At 38.2% G+C, this 20,931-nt stretch overlaps 1 protein-coding gene across 7 annotated transcripts in view; it reads left to right on the top strand.

The window, feature by feature from the left end:
* Nucleotides 1–674: 674 nt before the first annotated feature.
* The window catches only part of ndrg4 (NDRG family member 4), a 36,017-nt gene continuing 15,760 nt past the window's right edge, over nucleotides 675–20,931 (top strand). For 2 of the 7 annotated variants that reach the window (XM_051883470.1, XM_051883471.1), the window contains exons 1-5: nucleotides 683–842; nucleotides 2,340–2,413; nucleotides 11,301–11,391; nucleotides 12,107–12,241; nucleotides 15,051–15,089. In XM_051883470.1, coding sequence (XP_051739430.1) covers nucleotides 2,340–2,413; nucleotides 11,301–11,391; nucleotides 12,107–12,241; nucleotides 15,051–15,089 — 339 coding nt within the window. In that variant the 5' untranslated portion in view covers nucleotides 683–842. Of the gene's footprint in view, nucleotides 843–2,339; nucleotides 2,414–11,300; nucleotides 11,392–12,106; nucleotides 12,242–15,050; nucleotides 15,090–19,861; nucleotides 20,030–20,931 lie in introns of those variants that run through there. The other 5 variants (XM_051883475.1, XM_051883476.1, XM_051883472.1 and 2 more) reach the window with 4 other exon arrangements.

Below are 20,931 nucleotides of genomic sequence, written 5' to 3' on the forward strand. Positions count from 1 at the left end.
ACCAAGATTTAGAGAGAGGATGAAAAATAGGCTGAATTACAACTGAATTGCAAGAAACCTTGACTAACATTAGAAGTAGTCTTCAGGGGAAAAAAGTAAATTGCTATAAAAGAGTACAAAGAAGAAAACTGCTCTGTACCAACATGTGCATGGGCGTATGTGTCTGTGTCTTCGAATCATGCTGTGATAAGTAAATGTGTGGGTTTGTTATGGCAGTGTTTGGGTGGGTATATGAGTATGTACTTATAATCTCCCGGGGGAAGAGTTTCTAGTAAAAACTGACTTGATAAAAGCTCATGCTGCCAAATTCATGCCTTCTTGCTAAAGTGTAAGAATTGTGTGTAGAGAGCTGCTACTTGTGGTCTAATTGGACAGCCTTTCATCCTAAGCCTCCAGGCTTTGCTCAATATCCCTGTCTCACTATTTTTTCTCCTCTCTGTCTCCTTGATTCCATCCTTCCTGTCTGCCCTTCGCTCTTCCTTCAGCCCTCTCCTGTATCCAGTTTCTTATCTCTCTGTCTCTCTCCTGTGTGTCCCTCTCTCTGTCCCTCTCTGTGATTGCTCTTTCTCTCTCCCTCCCTCTATCTTGCTCTCATCTGTTGGTATGGCTCAGGCTGCATCATCCAAGAGGACACGTGTTCTCTGTTTATTATAGAGCAAAAGAAGGGAGGGGGAGAGTGAGCGAACGAGGGAGGGTGGAACAGAGGTAGAGAGATTCACACAGCATAGCCCTCACAGGGTAGACAGCATCGCTCTGAAACGCACTCACAAGCAAACAAAAAGAGAGGCTAAACACATCAAAATCCTTTAAGACGACAACAGGAACCCAGTCCTTAAGAAAAGGTAAGAAAGATCTCCTTAGTCATTGCGGTGATTCTTGTAGAAAGGTGCAAATTATTCAAGAGAACTCCAAGACATCTGTTGTTAGGTTAAGTTGACTACTTGGTTGTTTCGATGCGAGGTGTTTGAAGATGTGGCAAATGGACAGAGCAGATCAAAAAGTGCCTCAACAATGGGCCTTGAGGGACTCCACCTGACGAGAAACATTAGAGTCCCTGCTGACAGTATTCCAGCGCTTGTGTCATAAGCTACGCTTCATAGTTCCAGCCTCTGCATTGGCGTCAATGGGTGGTCGACAGGTTAAATTTATTAACCCCGCAAAATAACTGCGTCAGACAGGGAAGCTTTGCCAAAAACAGCAAGCCAGTGGCAGTCCATCCAGACCACCCCTTAAATTCAGGGTAAGTCTATTAACAGGTGTCCTTTTCCCTTCATTGGAGTAATGCTATCTGCTATGGTGCTGAGATGTATCCGGGTCTGTATAATAACAGATAAGCGCAGCTTTTGTTTTCCTAATCTCAATAACACTTCACAGAATATCAGACGCCAGTATACCTGGTTGGGTGCCAGCTTGCATTGGGAGGCCAGGAGGGCCGTGAAACTTTCCAGGGTGGATAAACTGACTTATCACAAGCCTTGACGCTTTCAGCTTTAAAGGGGTGATGGATGATGTTGTTAGAATGTGCCTTAAGATGAGAATATTTATGTTGGGTTTAAAATAAAACTGTTGTGGTTTAATTGTACAGCAAATAGCAAATGCCACACCTTTGGTTGACAACATAATATGCATTTCAGCTTCATGCTATCTATGTAACTCAAAGGTTGGTGGAAATTCAAGGAGGTAGTTTAATTACTAATGTATGTGATCATTAAAGCTGCAAAGATGAATAATATAAGTGGCATGTTTTTTTAAACAAGTGATTGAAGAGAGTGTATTTTTTATTAGTAAATCTTTTAAGTAATAATGTATTTACTTCAATTTACTTTTCCCCCTGAGGACTACTTCTAATAATATTGTAAAATGAAAGCTGGCATTACTGATGCAACTTCATGCAAGGCTGTTTTTTTTATTTTTTTTTATTACATATCCCTGCAAGACAAGGAGATGCCCCCATTTCTACATTACATAACAATGCAACAGACGCCTTGAAAACTTTTCTGTCTCACTCTCACAAAACCTATACCTCCTCAAAGCCTTCCGTTTTAGAACTGTTGTACTGTTCTCGACTTAGCATGGAAAAAGATTTTTCAATAAACTGCTTGTTAGCTTTACTCTCATAGAAGCTCTAGCTTGAGATTTATATAAAAATGTCATTTATAGAGGATTTTACAAAAATGCCTGGAACTTTTTCAATAAAACATCTTTGAAAGAGGCATGCCCTGGAACAAGTTTACAGGTGTACAGGACTCAGATGGGTCTTCCTGAATATCTGAGATTTTTCTGAATACCAAATATTGTGTAAAGCTGAATTACAAATGGATCTTGTTTTGTACTGATAGATGGGGCCCGGATTGTTCTGGAACTTTCCGTCCAAGACTAGCTGCACGGTTCCACAGAGCCTGCTGCAGACAATGTACGTAGTTCCGCCTGTAACTGAGGTTGTAGCCTTTCTTTTCCGTTTTTTTAGCATCCATCCCTTCATTTTTTGTTTGTCTCTTTGCTTGTGAATTCCATGGCCCGTTGCTGTGTCTGACCATCTTGATTTGTTGACCAATCACTGGGCAATGGCCAAACAAGGTCAAGTGTCAGTAACCATCATTACTCAGCACTAGATCATTACTCATGATTCACTGGCCAATAGCTGTTGATTGTTCCAGCCTTGAGTCTATTACCAATCCGTTCATGTAGGTTTATGTGTCCAAGCTGATTTAATGTAAAAATTATTAATAATATCATTTAGGTCTTACGTCTACTATATATAGGGATCTGAATTATGAGGTTTTGAATGTCTTACAATCAGTTGTTGCTTGAGCTACGTGTTATTTGATAATGAAAATAAATGGCAATATATGTTGCCTTCAGAGATGTGTATCGACCTTGATATCCATTGTTTTGTTTTGGTACTTTGGATGTTTTTCTGTTCAAAAGGGTTCTGAAAAACTTTAATGGCCTTCTGCAGTCCTTGACCTCCTGTGCCCTCAATGTAGCTTATAATCAACTGAGCCACATGATACCATTTTCATGTTAATGAACTACAATAAATGAAAAATCTCCATGAATAATTTGACTGCAGATGAGTGAAGAAAGCCATTATGGTTTTGATTGTATTATATTCTGACCTAAATAGGTGTGCAGCTGTGATAAAAGCCCAGGCCGAATCAAAAAATTGCTTCATGAAAGCTTTTAGATGCAGGCTATTTATCAAAATGGAACCATTAATCTTTAAAGGGAAAATGCACCTAACATCCCTGGATTGGTTTCCTACTGATCCATACAGTAGAAACCTGTTTTAAGGAAAGGTTCAGCCAGCTTACTGTACTTTTGGCCAAGGTAAAACAGCCTTATTGAGGACCACATACCAACTCACCTTCTGTCTGCCTGGCTTAGAGCACTAGGCAGCTCCTGACAAGAGGCAGTGTGAAGGATTGGAAACATGGTTAATTCTGATGGCAAAACACTATCAGGGCAGAGAGCTGTTACTGACCCTTCGGATGTTACCCAGAATCCCACTGGAGGTGTGAAGTGAGCTCTCTGAGGGGCTGAGATTACAACGAGTTTTTGTGAGTTCCACAGCTGCTTTTTAACTCAAGTTTAATACAGAAACATATTCTGTATTTGTCTAATGGACTAGGGCAGTGGTTCTCAAATTGGGCGTGGCAAGACCAAGGGATAGTGTATAGTCAGCAGATTGTTATGCAGAGAAACCTCTTCGGGGTGATACAAGACTGCGAAATTATCCCACTTATTATGCGGCTACTTGCCACAGTAAATATTATAAAATATTAATTAGACATTTTATTACCTCAAGATGACACTCAGGACCATCTTGAACGGTCTGTTATCAGTTGTAACGGTTATTGTCCTGGATTAACAACGCTAGATGGCGTGATTGAAGAATTACAATAGAGTATTGCAGGGAGCTGTGTAAAAATATAAAAGAATGATACATAGTTTTGCACTAAGCATAGATAAGTCTGTGAACAGACTGCCATTGCCAAACTTTCAGCATTTGCATTTCCAGTACAACAGTGGGTAATGAAGAGACCACAGTGTATTGTGTCTCAAAATATTAACTTCTGACAGTATGAAGCTGAACAAGTTAAGATGCCACTTACGGCACAGTTCGAGTGCAGCCAAACTCAGACCACCTCCTTCAGGTAGTCTCGGGTTCGGTACCGCGGTGCGCACCCGGGTTCGCATGACAGCTTTCACATTAGCAATTTTTCATGCGAACCATGTCCCGTTTCGAACTAAACTGCCAGTGTGAAAGCCCCCTTAGAGACTTCACATCACAAATACAAAGAGAAGCACATTGAATTTGTAGTATTGTATAAATTACAATGTTTCAAATAAATCCTAAATAATTTTGCAAGGTCATGTCTGATAGTGTCTTCATGTGGGTGCAGGCATATTCATCAAAGAAAACTGAAAAAATAATGGTTTCTATAAAAACATTGAACAAAGGTTTCTTGAGCGGCATATTAGAATGATTTCTGAAGCAGCATAAGACATTTTAAAAGCATTAAAAATGTCATGTCTGAGAGTGTCTTTATATGGGTGCATGTAGGTGGGGGGCTTGATAAAACAAAGTTCTGTCATGAAACTAGATGGCACAGGCTGATAGGTCCTTAACTCAATCTGCCTGCAATCACATCATTCTCTATAGGGCACAGTTCATTGGTTCTTGCTATATTAGTTGTTGCAGCACACTTTCAGAAACCCTCCACCTTCCCCAGCTCCACCTGTATAGATCTGCTACGGGTAATTCATGTGTGCTATACTGTACAGTAGCAGCATGTTGTGTATGTATTGTCAGTAGCAAGTCCCGTACTTGTTCTGCGTAGCAGCAGATCTATTCCGCCAAGACCAAACATATCAACATTGTCATATCCATTGCCATACCAAACACTCAAGAGAGTTGTCATGACTGAAAAATATTTTTCTCTACAAAAGGGTGGCCTGGCAGAAAAAGTTTGGGAACCACTGGACTCGCTTGTGCATTAGTATTTGATTGTAAATTTCCTAGAACAGTCTATTTAGTGTAAGGGTTATGTGAGCTTGTTGTGTTTTTATGCCCATTTTAATCTTTTCTGTTGATGCTTAACCTGTTTCGTCTTCCATCACCCTCTACATTTTACCTTATAAAGTGATTCCTTTTAAGAATCTTGGACTTGAGTGAAATATATACACATTAGAAGAACAAGAAGATCATTCATTTTATAAAAACACAAAGAAAACTAACTTAGCTATGATGCCAAGTTAGTTTTTAGTGGGCGTAAAAGGAGGATAGTTTATTTGCCAACAAGTGCTTTTTTAAAAAAAACAAAGAAAAAAAACAACTATACCTCAGGTCTTCTGCTGATTTCTCCCACATTTCTCCACATTGACATAAATTAAATCATTTATTTTTATTTCCTGGTATATTTGATTCTGCCAGCATGTGGGTGGTACTTAGCACTCTCTACACCTTGCTTAAGCAGCCATGTTCTTTCTATTTACCTCGATAATGGTAGCATCCAAATGGCTAATTAAAACTTTGATCACTTGTATAACCTAATAGCGATGCCAATGAGACTATGTTGCTCAGCTTCTTGACAGCTTTGTGCCAAGATTAGTCACCCGTTTTGGATTCAAAGAATGCCTTTAGAATCCCGTCCGACATAGATTTAGTTGTAATCGTTTTTTTGTGCACAGCATAAACACACATTGTTCTAACCCAGTTTCCAAGTATTGACTGGGATTCTGTATATCAGGTCAGACCCTTGCCTTTGAGCAGATTTATTGATTTGGTGTCTGACAGAATACTCTTCCACTGGGCTTTCCGTTGTCATATTCCCTCATGCACACTTTTTTGTCACTGGGCAGGGTCATATGCCAGCCCTGTCGTCTGCTCAAGCTCATTCAATATGTGAAGTCTTTCTAGATCAATGACCAATATGCTCTAAACGTGTCTGACAGTGACCAGATTATCTTAGTGATTCCAAACTCTATTTTTTTCTTTTCTTCTAGTATTGCAGTTAGGACTAGTAGTGAAGCTTTTGAAAAGGAAAAATAAGGAAAGTAAAGGTTATCTAACTCCCTGAACATTGCAGGGGCGTCTACTGGCATTACTAGAGGTTACCATGGCAACACTGACGGGGTACAGAACCCACAAAAAACAAATTTGGCTACAGGTTGATTTTTGACATGAATGTATTTATTAGTTGCTTGTACTGTAATTTTTAGTACAGGATAACACTAATGTCGTTGACCAAGAACTAGTTTAAAAGAAAGTGTTATTTAACCCATCGAAAATGTGAATCTTAAATATTATAGGCCTAAATTATATATGAAAAATGTGTGAAAAAAAGAGTTGAATAAGGGACTTAAGCCATAGTGACCGGAATATCATAGAGACTTTGTTGACTTAAGCTAGTTAACAACCAAATGCGACACGCTAGAAAACACTTAGCAACCACATGGTGGTTGCGTGGAGCCACTGGCAAGCACTACTCATGTTCTCTTTAGAAAGAGTAAAAATGTAGCTCTATTATTGTATACCAAAACAGAGTGCTAATGATTATAATAATGATCTGAGAAAGGTCAGTACATGTGGGGGAGGAGGGAAGATGAGATAGATCTATGTAGAGATTGTGACAGAGAGGAAGGGAGGGAGAAAGAGAGGCCAATTGAGAGTATTGTGGTCATGTCTAGACCTCGTTATAATCACATCATGGGAGGTGTTATGCAACCAAAATAATCATTCCCTGCAGGGCTTTGAATCATTCTATCCGATCACATCCAAGGGTTTGATTTACACTGGCCATGATTTGAGATTCATGCAGCTCTGTGCACTGACAGGAAATAAGAGTGGAATGACTTTACTGTTGGCTCGAAGTGTTCTGAATTAAACTCAGTTATTGTTATGAGAATGATATGTCAAAGTGTTCTATCATCTCTTGAGTAAAGGTGGCAATAATCTGCACTAGTATTTGGATTAGGTTGGTTTTTCTTTTTTTTTATTTCTAATTCATGTTCTTGTTTATGAGAGACTCATACTCATAGCACTTGTGTTTATAAGTAGAGATGCACCGATACTAAATTTCTCTGCCGATAGCCGATTATTCAGAATGATATCTACCGATACCGATAGTTTGGTTTTTCTTAAGGAAAAAAAAAATCTCTCCCAAATAATGTTGCAAACTATACAGGGAACCCTCTCATTTGGTACACTACAATATTAGAGGTTACAATTAATAGCAGGGGTATTATACTCAGCTGCTGTTTATTTTCAGATATAATAATTACACTCAAATAAAAACTGAAATGTATAAAACTTCATGCTTAGTTTTCATAAGCACTTGTTGTCTTCATGGCATTTACACAAACATATAATTAACAGTAAATAAGCTCGTCTCTAGTGTTTTTTTTTAATATGTAGATAGCTAAGGAACTGTGAACATTGGAAAACATTCCTGAGGTAAATTTGACATGATGTGACATATTGTTCACAAGCTGTTTTATTGACGTCTTTCCGCGGTTGAAACACAAATAAAATGATTACATGAGACATGATACAATCTGGTAAGTTGTACAATATCTTTCAACATACCTTTGATGTTCATTCATGTTTTTTGAGATATAACTATTGAAGAGGAAGAAAAGACTCGTGCTCCGAGCTGCCGCCTGAACTGAGGCATTACAGCGATCCGACACGTCACATTTAAGAGCGTCAAAACGCCATTTATTGTATGAATTTCATGATAAAATGGGCAGAATTTGAAAACTTTAATTCTGATCAGAAGTAATAAAGCACAAATCTTTTTGCGATTATTGGATGGGAGGCACTACAAATAATATTTGATGTAGGAAAAAAAACACAGACCTGGCAACTCTGGCTTGAACTACGGGTGATTTATAGGGTCAAAAAGAGCCTGCTTTAACGTCACTATTTTTAAACTGTTAATGAGTTAAAATTCAACATGAGTGATTTTCTTCACATACAGTATGTATGAGTTGCAGTCTGAATACATCTTTCCGCACCCTTTTTGATTGACAGGATATAATCGGCCCTGACCATCGGCAGTTTTTAAACAATCGGCCGATGGCTGATAGTGATAATAATAGCTTTTATCTGCCGATACCGATTGTTAGCCGATACATCAGTGCATCTCTATTTATAAGGTTGGCAAGAAGGTTAGATGTTAAGAAATGCTACTATGTTAACTGTTGCTTAGCCTACATGTTTATGCTAGCAATATTTTCATTTAGGTTGTAAATGAAGCCATTCTTCATAATCTTCGTCTATGTGTTTGCAGAATTGTTAGAGACCAATAAGTTAGCACTAGACTGTGGAGGTGTTTGTTAGCTTAGCATTGTGTTATTGAAATATCAACTGACACTGACGGAGCTCCCATGAGCCGACAACCCTCAGCTACACAGCTGGAGTTTAATAAGTACGTAATGGAAAAGTACATTGTCTCATCCATCAACAGATATCTTGAGACAACCTGTGAGCTAGTGTCACAATTGGCCATGTGTTCCTGGTGACTGACAAGTTTGTACCTTTTCGTGTCATCCTGAATCTAACCACCAAACAACATTCAAGCCATGTTCACAAAGCCACCTCATTTTAAGTCAACAAAACTCCATACTCACATGTAGTTTTATATTGTTTGGAGCCAGATTAGTACCCCTGCTAAAAGAATGCAGTTAAAACCAACTTCTAGCTGGTTTTACATGTGGTGTGTCTCAATCCGCACCCTAGTTCAGTATTAAGTACACTGCCCAGGCAGGCAGCCATTTTTAGGATGTTGCAATGTACTGAAACATTCACTCCCTTGAAATTACCAGTGAGCGTAAGCTGCTCAGAAAATTATGAAAAATGTTGTCTTCTTTAGTTCAAGTCATCAGAATAATGATGTTGCTGATATGATTTAATACATGATGTCATAATCATGTTGTATGTAATTGAGTCATTAGTATCCTAATGCTTATTGGATCAAGGTCCTTGCTAGTGCCCAAATGCTTGTGTTGATAAATGTTTTCCATAGAGAACTAGGGAGTGGAAAGAGACACATGGTTACTAGCTGGTCCAAGCAAGCTGGTGTAGGTGTTTAGTTCTCCTGCCACACAGTGGGTCCGAGGTCAACCTAGTCCCCACCAGATTAGCTATAGGGGCTTTCGCACCGAAAAGTTCTAGGAACTAGCCACTAGGATAGTTCCCCGGGAACTAATTTCTCCCCTGGGCCATGTTCCTGGTTGCATTCGCACCGGCAATAGGAACTATGAAGCGGCCGACAGCGGGGTCTTTAAGCACGGCATTTACAAGCGCTAAAAAACGGTGAATGGAGGATGCCGTGATCAGAGCTGTGTTTGCTGTGTGTCGTGGGTTTCGTGATAACGGAGATGGAATGTAAACGCATAATTTACGCGACTGAAAGAGCAAAAAGTGGAGCTATCTCCTATGACACCTTTCAGTATTACATATCATCGAGGCAGAGAAAAGAACACAACCCTGCAGTAGGGATGCACCGATACCATTTTTTAAGGACTGAGTACGAGCACCGATACTTTTTTTTCTGGTACTCACCGATGCCTATACATTTATTAATTTTTCTCTCTTTCTCTCTCTTTTTTGTTTTTTTTGATGTTGCAGTTTTCCAAGCACAACACAGTGAGACTAATCAATGTAGGACAGCTTCTTTATTATTACTCAAAGTAATAATTTTTATTACTTGTCACAAACTTAAAGAACAAAAATTTCACAGTGTCCAATAACCTTCAAAGGGCATAATTACCAATATATAGAATTGTTGTTATATAAAAATAAATTTACAAACAAATTACAAACAATACATAAATACTATAGAGATACAAATTAAATAAACTTGTTTTTTAGATACAGTAGGTTTATTTACCATGTATACATTTATTTAACATCTTTTGGTCCCTTTAAGACCGAATCCATGGATACTGACACATATCCTGTTTTCACCCAAATGTTTACGTCCACTTAAGCCACAACCGACTGTATTTACGTGAGATACTCCACATGATGGACATTTTTACAGCTGTTTGTGCACTTGACCATTCAGGCGCAAGGAGAACTGATCGCGCGCTGTCTGAGAGAACTGGGATCGCGCGCAAGAGAGAGTCTTCTGGTCTGTGTCATTCAGCGTGAGTCCGCCTATCCCGCCTTCACTAATCGATAACGAATTGTGATTGAAAGCATGCAGTTCGGAATGTGTGTGTTGTCATCATTAATTTTGAAGTATTTCCACACCCCTGAGGCTGACATTGTTTCTGTTGCTGCCGCCGGCGTCTCTGTGCACGGAAAATGCTGTCAGTTACGTCACGTGAGGTATCGGTCAGTGGTATCGGGGGGTATTATAAGTACACGAGCTTGGTATTGGTGCATCCCTACACTGCAGACAGCAGGTAAATGTCGTTATCGCTGTTTTCCATGTTCGTGAAGTACATATGTTTACACGGCTTTATAAAAATGCCTGGTGCCGGTGTGTGACATGCGTTTGACCAATCAACGTACACTTACGTCACCAATAGTTCCTATAGAGCTGGTTTAGACCCTACTCTGAAGTAGGAGCTAATTTAGTTCCCCCAAAAGGAGTTCCTACAACTTAAATCGTTCCTAGATCCTGCGGTGCGAACACGGCAAAATCCAGGTACTTCAGCCAATAGTTCTAGGAACTATGAAAAGGTTCCTCCGGTGCGAAAGCCCCTTATGTTCCAAAACCCAGCTTGACCACCTTAAAGACCCCTGGGAAATTGTTTAGCAAGTGCAGTTGTTACATATTTCCTATTGAAACAGGAATTTTGGGCAGGGCATATTGAAGAGGTTACGTCAACAGGCTTTAGTTACGTCATAGCCATAAACTTAGGCACTTGATAATTGGCTACAAGTGATATAAGGGGGAGGGATATTTTGATTCTACAATTAACATCTGATTGGACAAAAATCTAGTGCAGGATGAGTCATCAACATTTGTGATCTGTTTTGCTAGAAGAAAAATTCTGTACATTTTAAATGTATATATCTAGTTAAAGTTAATTTATTCAACTTTTAGAAGTGCACTACAATATTGATTACCTCAAAGCTAACAGACATTATGTAAAAGCCTACTTTTTTTTATTTTTATCATGGGGTCTTTAAGCTGGTATGAACTGTATACATGGTTTGAGCAATGGTGGTGTGGGTAATATTACAATATTGGAGCAGCAAGATGGATTTGATTGGATTATGGTTTGCTGTCGAATAGCCTTGTTAATCTCAGGTGTGTGTGTTGCCATGGTGATTGCAGGTTGCTCTCCAGGATGGCTGGCATGAAGGATCAGCAGTTCACTGAAGAGAAACCACTACTGCCAGAATCCAGGGGACAGGAAACAGAGATGGTGAGTATGTGTGTGAGTAAGTGTATGTGTGCACATAGCTAAATATAGTAGACCGGTTAAAAATGTCCCCCTGTTTTTAGGCAAGAGTACAAAAATTGGATGTGTGTGTACATGATAAAGGATTTATCTATGCTCACCAAATACTGCATTTCATCTTAATCCACACATATGTGTTAAGCTAATGTGAAATGAAAAGCATGACGTCTTTAATTCCAGTAGAAATAAATGAAAATTTGGGACACTGGCAACAAAGGGTGTACTACTTTCTTGCTTTTCTTTAGAAGTACTCTACTATTCATAAAAGAGCACAATTAATAATAGATATTTGAGTTATACTAGTACACCTGAAATCCATTTATTAATAATGCAATCTACTGTAATTTTTACCCCTAATCTGATTAAATCAATGTAGAAAACCAATCAAATGCATTGGGTTCCCACAGTCACTAAAAAGCTGAAAACATCAGGAAATTCTGAAATTGTGATTTTCCAGGCCATGAATTTTTTTAGATACCTTTTTTTTTTTTTTTTTTTTTTTGGATTTTGTGTCTGCTGCTTATTTTCCCAGATATCACACAGTATCATTCATACATATCATCATTTTTTCTTCAGCTTCTCCCCTCCGCCACCAAACCATTGTCCTCCAATCCCATAGAGGGCACTGTCTACTGTAGTGTGCTGTAACTAGTGTTTGTGTCTATGTGTGATGTGGCAGGCTAAAGGACAGTGTGTGCACGCGCTGCCCTCTGCTACGCCCTCCCCTCAAATGGCTCGCCCCCCAAAACGCTGGCATGCCATCGCCCGACACTGGCTCGGCCTGACGCGCCGTCGGACCAGCGGGTACTTCCCGGTAGGCTGATTACCGCACAGACCATGTCCACCCTTCCAACCAAGGGATACTAATTTCTGTCAAGTCCTTAGTTACCTTAAATGCAACAGTTAGAAAAGACCAAACAAGGCCTGATATTTTCTCTCTACCCAAAAACCCAATTGGTTTCACATGCTGTGATGTGTACAACATAGAAATGTTCTTTTTGGCACAATGTATCTATTCATACACACTGCTTATTAACATTAGCACAGTACTCAATAAATTAAAGGATTAGTTCACTTTCAAATGAAAATTAGCCCAAGCTTTACTCACCCTCAAGCCATTATAGGTGTATATGACTTTCTTCTTTCTAATGAACACAATCGGAGATATATTAATAAATATCCTGACGCATCCGAGGTTTATAATGGCAGTGAGCGAGGATCAACGAGTGTGAGCTGAATAAAGTGCTTCCATCCACATACATCCATCATAAACGTACTCCACACGGCTCCAGGGGGGTTAATAAAGTCCGTCTGAAGTGATCCATATTTAACAAGTTATGAAGTAAAATATCTAGCTTCCGCCAAGACTGCCTTCTGTATTCAACGTATGAAGAAAGTGTATACCTCTAGCAATTCTAAAAGCTTACGCTACGTCCTACGCCTTCCCTATTCAACTTACGGGAAAAGTGTAACTGATGCGACACCAGTTTACACTTTCTTCGTAACTTCGGAAGCTAGATATTTTACTTCATAACTTGTTAAATATGGATATTTTTTACTTTGGAAACTAGATATTTTACTTCATTACTTGTTAAATATGGATATTTTTTTCACAAACGCATCGCTTTGCTTCAGGAGGAAACCCCCTGGAGCCGTGTGGAATATGTTTATGATGGATGGATGTGGATGGAGGCACTTTCTTCAGCTCATACTCGTGACCCCTGATCACTGCCATTATAAAGTGTTAGGATATTTATTAAAATTGTGTTCATCAGAAAGAAGAAAGTCATATACACCTAGGATGGCTTGAGGGTGAGTAAAGCTTGGGCTAATTTTCATTTGAAAGTGAACTAATCCTTTAAATGTGTCAATGTGGCACATGATAATACTATAAAAACAAGCAACAATTCAGATTTGTGAATAACACTTAGGCTTTGTTCAGACAGACAGCAAGTCTTTTTCTTTTTTTAGCTTATCCGAGTCAAATCAGTAGTTTGCAGTCAGGTCTTCGGAATATCACATGCAATCTGATTTTTACAGATTAATCTCACTGATTTTCACAGATTCATTCAGGTTTTTGTTGGTTAAATTGGACTTTTTTTTGCCAACATGACTGTAACGGCATACGTAAAGCTTGGAAGTTCATCCATTAACTATATAGTGAATGGATGAACAAGTTATTGATTTTGTACACAACATATGCATAACTGTGTAAATAATACAGTTATGGCTCTGAATATTTTGTAATGATAGCATGATATCATGATGGACAGCCAAAATGTAGTTCAGACTCTCGTCTCTTATCATTGTACTAACACCTACATCATTACTATGGCAACAAATGCAGATATGCTGGATATTGACCTCACTGTCTAAACAAATAGATCACCTGCAAAATGACATTGCTCAGGATGGTATTAGAAACACTAATCAGATTTGTGTGCAATGTGAACAAAGCTTTATATACTGTAATGTCATAAGTTTCAGTTCCTCAAGAAGCACAGTTGTTTACCCATAAGGCTGCCCCCTTTTGCACTTCTGAGGTACTGCATTAGAGTTTTAATCCTGAAAAGGAGTGACACCTGCTGGTCCGACATTAAAGCTGCTTTTGCTTTTCTGCTGCCAACAGCTCTAACTGCATGCACTAAACTCTTTCTTTAGGTTTGTGGGTTTATTCCAGCTTCTGCCAATCTGCACAAGAATCACATTATAAGTGATACTTGCTTTTCCAAAATGGATGCTTTGTTTATATCTAGTGTAGATTGTGCTAACTCGTGTTTCCTTGCCTTTTCAGAAAAATGAGAAGGATTTTTATGTTATTCCTATAGTGACTGTAGGGATACAATTGTCTGGCAAGGAGATGCTGTCCTGTTCTCAAGCTGTTTTACAACATTTGTGTACCCATTTCACCTTTATTTCCTTAGCATGTTGTGTTCTTAACAGTGTCTTTACTCGTTAATTGGTTGGACCAGCTCGGCCATCATAACACTTTACCATTATACTTCAATGTATAATGGAGTTAAACAGGCCTCATTTTAGCAGTGATGCAAGCTCAGCTTGCATGTTTTATCTTTCCATAAATAGCTGCTGATCTGAAGCCAGTTTAACCACCTACATACTAACCAACCATGTCTAGTGAAACAACAACCAGTGGTGTAAAGTACTCGAGTAATTATACTTTATTATTATACTTAGTATTATTTAAGGGCATTTTTACTTTACTCAATTTAAAATAAATGCACTTTTTCTTATTTACATTACCAAGGAGAAAATTATACACTTTTCTCCTTAGAGATCCATTTAGACCTTAAAAGTGGGTCATAGTGATGTAAATAAATTTGGAAACATTTTGCTTTCACTCCAGTTTTTTTTAGCTAGATATTTTGGTTTTTGATTAAAATTTTGACAGTATCTATACTTTAACTTAAGTATCATTTCTCAGTACTTTATACCCCTGAAAAAACACCAGACATAACATCTCAAGTAATTGTTTCCATCACAGAAACCTTTCCTCGGTGACGGGACCTTGCAGAGTGTTGCTCCAAATGCTTATTTTATTGTGATAGCATTAAAAACAAATGTACTTTGGCTTTGATGAACCTGACCTTTTTGTGTTCCTGCAGGAAAACTGCGAAACCTTTGTAGCTGCAGGAGATTGGAAGGTACTGTGACTTTTCCTGTTCATATTTGATGTTGTCTTATGATTTACATTTAAACAGCCCATCTATGAGGGATTTTGAGCCATAGATGTCAGATTTAAAATGGTGTGGTTAACATAGCGTCATTATTCCTTTTTGGCATTTGATGATTAAAGACAGCGTATTGTTTTGTTGTTGTTGTTTTTTTGGTAAGAGAGCGCTAACAATTAATGAGAGCATGAGAGAAAAAATGAAAGACATGGCAGTGTTGCTATGACCTTCCTGAGTACAGCTTCAATCAATATCCACTTCAGAGCACTGACAGTAACCTGCAGTACCAGCCTGCTGGTTAAAACTAGTAGTTTAACCGTTCTGGACAGATTACCTTTATTATAGCTGTGAATTTTACATTTTAATTCACATAAATCTCTTTAAAATTAATATGACATCAAAATGGACCCTATTTAAATTTGTAATGCACATTTCTGGTCTTATTGTACAATATAATATAATATAATACAGAGAGATGCACCAATACTAAATTTCTCTGCCGATACCGATAGCCGATTATTCAGAATGATATCAGCCAATGCCGATACCGATAGTTTGGTTTTTCTTAAGGAAAAAAAAAATCTCTCCCAAATAATGTTGCAAACTATACAGGGAACCCTCTTATTTGGTACACTACAATATTAGAGGTTACAATTAATAGCAGGGGTATTATATTCAGCTGCTGTTTATTTTCAGATATAATAATTACACTCAAATAAAAACTGAAATGTATAAAACTTAGTATCATGCTTAGTTTTCATAAGCACTTGTTGTCTTCATGGCATTTACACAAACATATAATTAACAGTAAATAAGCTCGTCTCTAGTGTTTTTTTTTAATATGTAGATAGCTAAGGAACCGTGAACACTGGAAAACATTCCTGAGGTAAATTTGACATGATGTGACATATTGTTCACAAGCTGTTTTATTGACGTCTTTCCGCGGTTGAAACACAAATAAAGTGATTACTTGAGACATGATACATTCTGGTAAGTTGTACAATATATTTAAACATACCTGTTTTTTGAGATATAACTTGTATTGAAGAGGAAGAAAAGACTCGCGCTCCGAGCTGCCGCCTGAACTGAGGCATTACAGCGATCTGACATGTCACATTTAAGAGCGTCAAAACGCCATTTATTTTTTGAATTTCATGATAAAATGGACAGAATTTGAAAACGGAAACTTTAATTCTGATTAGAAGCAATAAAGCACAAATCTTTTTGCGATTATTGAATGGGAGGTGCTACAAATAATATTTGATGTAGGAAAGAAAACAGACCCGCCAACCCTGGCTTGAACTACGGGTGATTCATAGGGTCAAAAAGAGCCTGATTTAACATCACTATTTTTAAACTGTTAATGAGTTAAAATTCAACACAAGAGTGATTTTCTTCACACACAGTATGTATGAGTTGCAGTCTGAATACATCTTTCCGCACCGTTTTTGATTGACAGGATATAATCGGCCCTGACCATCGGCAGTTTTTAAACAATCGGCCGATGGCTGATAGTGATAATAATTCGGTTGTTAAGTCTGACGTCACGCTGCAGCGCTTCCGGGTCCAAACGCGCTATCTCATTCCACAAGAAAACAACAAACAGTGCTAATATACACACACGATGTGGTGTAATGCTTCCAAAAAATTATAATCATAACCTTTGTCTCCATACCAAAATCCCAGATGGCCAGACAGTGATTCATCTTTTATAAAAAGTTAAAATATTAATGTCTGTGAAGCTGTGAGCACGGAGACTGTTGTGTAGACTGTAAGTATTTTAAACGTTTAACTTTAATAAATGTTAAATAAATGAATAAATAGCGCTCATAAACGGCCGTGGAGATGCCATTTTCATGTGAAACGAGTTGAGGCTTGGACCCAGAAACGGTGTTCCTTATGTCACGACTTAACAAGCGGATAGCTTTTATCGGCTGATACCGATTGTTAGCCGATACATTGGTGCATCTATAATATAATATAATATAATAATACATTAGATGTCCAGATTTTAATGTGCTCTAAGAGTTACACTCAGTTTCAGACATCAAATTGAAGTTGAAATCTGAGATAAAAGTTTGAGGTATGAGAACTTCATTACCTCAGTTTTATCTCTGTCTCACAGTTTCCATCATCTCTTCACACCTTTGACAGAAATAGGACTAAATCACAGAGAGAATTTGAATAAAACAGTGTGAAATCCAAACAGCGGATGGGGCTGGAGATGATAGGATTTGTAATCCGCACACTCATCAAGTGAGAGGTTTTAATTGTGATGGAGAACAGATAATTAAATAGGTGTTTGCTAACACAATACGGTTACCTAATGGCAAGCAACAAAAAAATAAAAAAGATGTACAAAGAAAGAAAGAAATGACACATCATAAAACAGATAGTTCTGGTTTGGCAACACAGTCCAATTGGTCAATACAGCACTCCAGGCAGCCATACTAAAAAAAATAATATATTTTTGCAAAACCCAAAATATGTTGCCCTAGTTTAACCACTTTAATTGCATGGTGAAATGCATTTTTGTCACCACTAATACAGACAAGACCGAAAGTTAATAAACCAAACATATTCCGACTCTTTTGCCACAATCACACAGCAGCAGCATACGGTTGTCAGTTCTGTATGTGAGTCCATAATACGTTTACGTTCACACACAGTTCAGTTATTTACAGGAGTGACAACAGCATTATATCACCAAAATTACACCCGTAAATTTTCAGGATTCACAACCGCACTCTCGGAAAACACGTGCTGTGTGAACCAGACTGGACAACTAGTTGCCTGTCACATCATACAGCGTGAGAGAGCCGCTCTGTGCTGCACAAACACACGTCTAACTTGTGTTGTAGGTTTTCATGTGTAGTTTTGGTAACTTACGGTGATGGAGATATAATCTATGTGTCATCTGAAGGTTCTAGATCCAGTCACTGTTGTCCACCAGAGCTGCTCCTGTCAGTTTTGTGTGCTACGTGCGACTGAAATGCTACGCTCTCCATCCTATAAAAGCAGCAATCGGTTAATGAATATTTGACGAATTCGATTAGACTCTTATGCTAAAAGTCTTGACTTTTCAGTTTTTTGGACATCACCATTTTTAATATTACTTTGGTCACAATCGCTATGGTTACTGGGATAGTTCACCCAAAAATGAAAATTCTGTCATCATTTACTCCCCCTCAAGTTGTTCTAAACCTGTATAAATGTCTTTGTTCTGCTGAACACAAAAGGAAGATATTTGGAAGAATGTTCGTAACCAAGTAGATTGTCTGCCATAGTATTTTTTCCCCCTACTATGGTAGTAAAAGGGGGGCGAGATCTGCTTGGTTACAAACATTCCTGCAAATATCTTCCTTTGTGTTCAGCAGAACAAAGAAATGTATACAGGTTTGGAACAACTTGAGGGGGAGTAAATGATCACAGAATCTCCATTTTTGGGTCAACTATCCCTTTAAGAGAATACGGGCTTGACTTCTGTTGCATATACTGTAAGATGCTGTGTGAACGGGACATTTCAAGACTCAAACCTGTAAGTAAATGCAGTTGTCAATCCCAAAAACTGGCAGTGTGAATGTTTTGTCATATAAGCTACGTCTTTTAACACAACCAATAGAAATGCATTTTCTTCAAAATAAAATTTTGTTTCTAAAATACATTTAAAATACAGGCTCGGAGGCTCCTATATTCTAAATAATAATATTTTAGAACCAAAAATACACCTCAGAAGATTAAATGGCTCATTTTGTGAGGCTTTTGTGCAACTTGCAGTGCATTCAAGGTACATTCTATTCTATCAGTTTACTACTGTATATTTGTATTGGGAATGGGGTAACCATTATACCAAATTGTAGTTGCCACAAATTCTTGATTTAATTTGTTTGTACTCTACAAATGTCTGTTACAAAAGATTAATCACTAAAAACCTGTTAGCATTTATTTGTGTGTGTGGTGTGATGTGGTGGGCAGAGTCCATCCTTTTTTGACAATGACAATGCAACTGTTTTTACACCCAAGTATAAGATCTGCAATTGAGAGGAGGAGATAGAGGTTGTGCATTTAAGCGAGCAAAAGCCAGTCAGCCACAAAGGGATTAATGCTGCACGTACACAGAGAAAAAACATGTGCATTTAAAATACGCAGTCGAGTCTGCAGGCCACAGTCTTTGACTGAAAAAGTGTATCGAAAATTCAAACAGAGGTAGTTTACTACAGAATACAGCACATGTAAATACATCCTCATTTCAGAAGTGGGCCATGTGCCTCATGTGTTCATGTCTCAGCACTCCATCACGTGTTCATATCGGAGCACACGTACGCAGACGCTGTCACATACACGACGCGTGTCACATTGAGTGTGTTGCTATAAAACCTTCACTGGCATTTATTTGACCTGGCCCATTTCACTCTGTGCGTCTTTCTCTAATAATAATATTCTTTGCACAAGTAGAAGCAGTAATTCGTAAATAATGACTCATTTTTGAACGATACCCTCTATTCACAGAGAATCAAGCACTATATCGCTGCTAAATTGCAATTTAATAGCCCTATTAAAAGCCTTTATGAGTACGCGGAAGATAAAGATAGAAAATATGGGACAAATACAGACAAAACACAACAGATTTAGACTGACACAAAGCTCAGCCAATCACAGGCAGCCTTTTTTTTTGCAGTCAGCCGATGAGAGGGCAGGGGTGGGGTATTAAATGTGCTGGGGGAGGGGACAGCAGCACTGCAAAACTCCCTTGACAAGGAGAGACAAAGAGACACCGTAGCAACTGCAGCATCTCTCTGGTTCCCTGCATCCGAGTCCTATTGCCTGGAGAGGACCTTGTCTTTTTCCTGCTCCATATACTCTAAGCAAGCGTACACAATCTCTAAGAAGCCATGCCGGAGTGCTGGGACGGGGTGAGTGGGATATCTGTGATTACAAGAATGTAAATAGAGAATAAGAGATAGAATGCTAATAATAAACAGCTAAAAAAAATTTGTAACATGTTTTGTATGCTATATTATAATTCTTAAGTGCTTAGCTGGTTAAATAAATTGTTGTTTACTATGTGGTCAGAAATAACTAGCTTGACCTACTGAACTGGTAATTCTGTAATTGTTGCATATTTATACATTCCTGATGGCTAATATCATTCTATGGTAATAATGTCAAATTATTTAATTTATAATAGCCAATTATTATACTAAAAACATCAAAATAAAACCATCATAAAATTGAATAAAACTAATTAATAGTAAAAAAGGATTAAATTAATACCAAAAAGGAAAAAAACGAAAAAGAAGATGATGATATAGACAATAATTGTTTTGTCTAAATCATGTATTTGTGATTTTGGGATTCTGAGTTCTGCAGAAACGTCCAGTCATGTGTGAGGTGGCCATTTGCACTGACACACTAACACACTGACACGGGTGAAACGTGCACTCTAATGTACCTCTGCAGTAACCTGGTGTGTGTGTGTTCAGAAACGAGTGTCTGTGCATGTGGTAATAATGATAAATCTTGCAGTCTAATCATAAAAATCCTACAAGGACAGTTGTGTGACCTTGAGCTTGAAAAATGAGCAGCTACAAGAGCATTTCGTGAGATTATGATGCACAGCTTTACTATTTTCTGCCCCATATTTGTGTAACATTGTTGAATCTAGGTCAAAATTCCTATTTATCCTGTCAGTGTTTGTTGCATATTATCTCCCTAGAAAACATGCTCAGTGTTTTGCGGCACAGTGACAGCTGCCACGAGATTTAATTTGGACCTAAACACAGACACAAACAGCTGTCCTAAACTCGTGCACACA

This window comes from Ctenopharyngodon idella, chromosome 24, assembly GCF_019924925.1.
Source record: "Ctenopharyngodon idella isolate HZGC_01 chromosome 24, HZGC01, whole genome shotgun sequence".
In the NCBI taxonomy this organism is placed as follows: domain Eukaryota; kingdom Metazoa; phylum Chordata; class Actinopteri; order Cypriniformes; family Xenocyprididae; genus Ctenopharyngodon; species Ctenopharyngodon idella.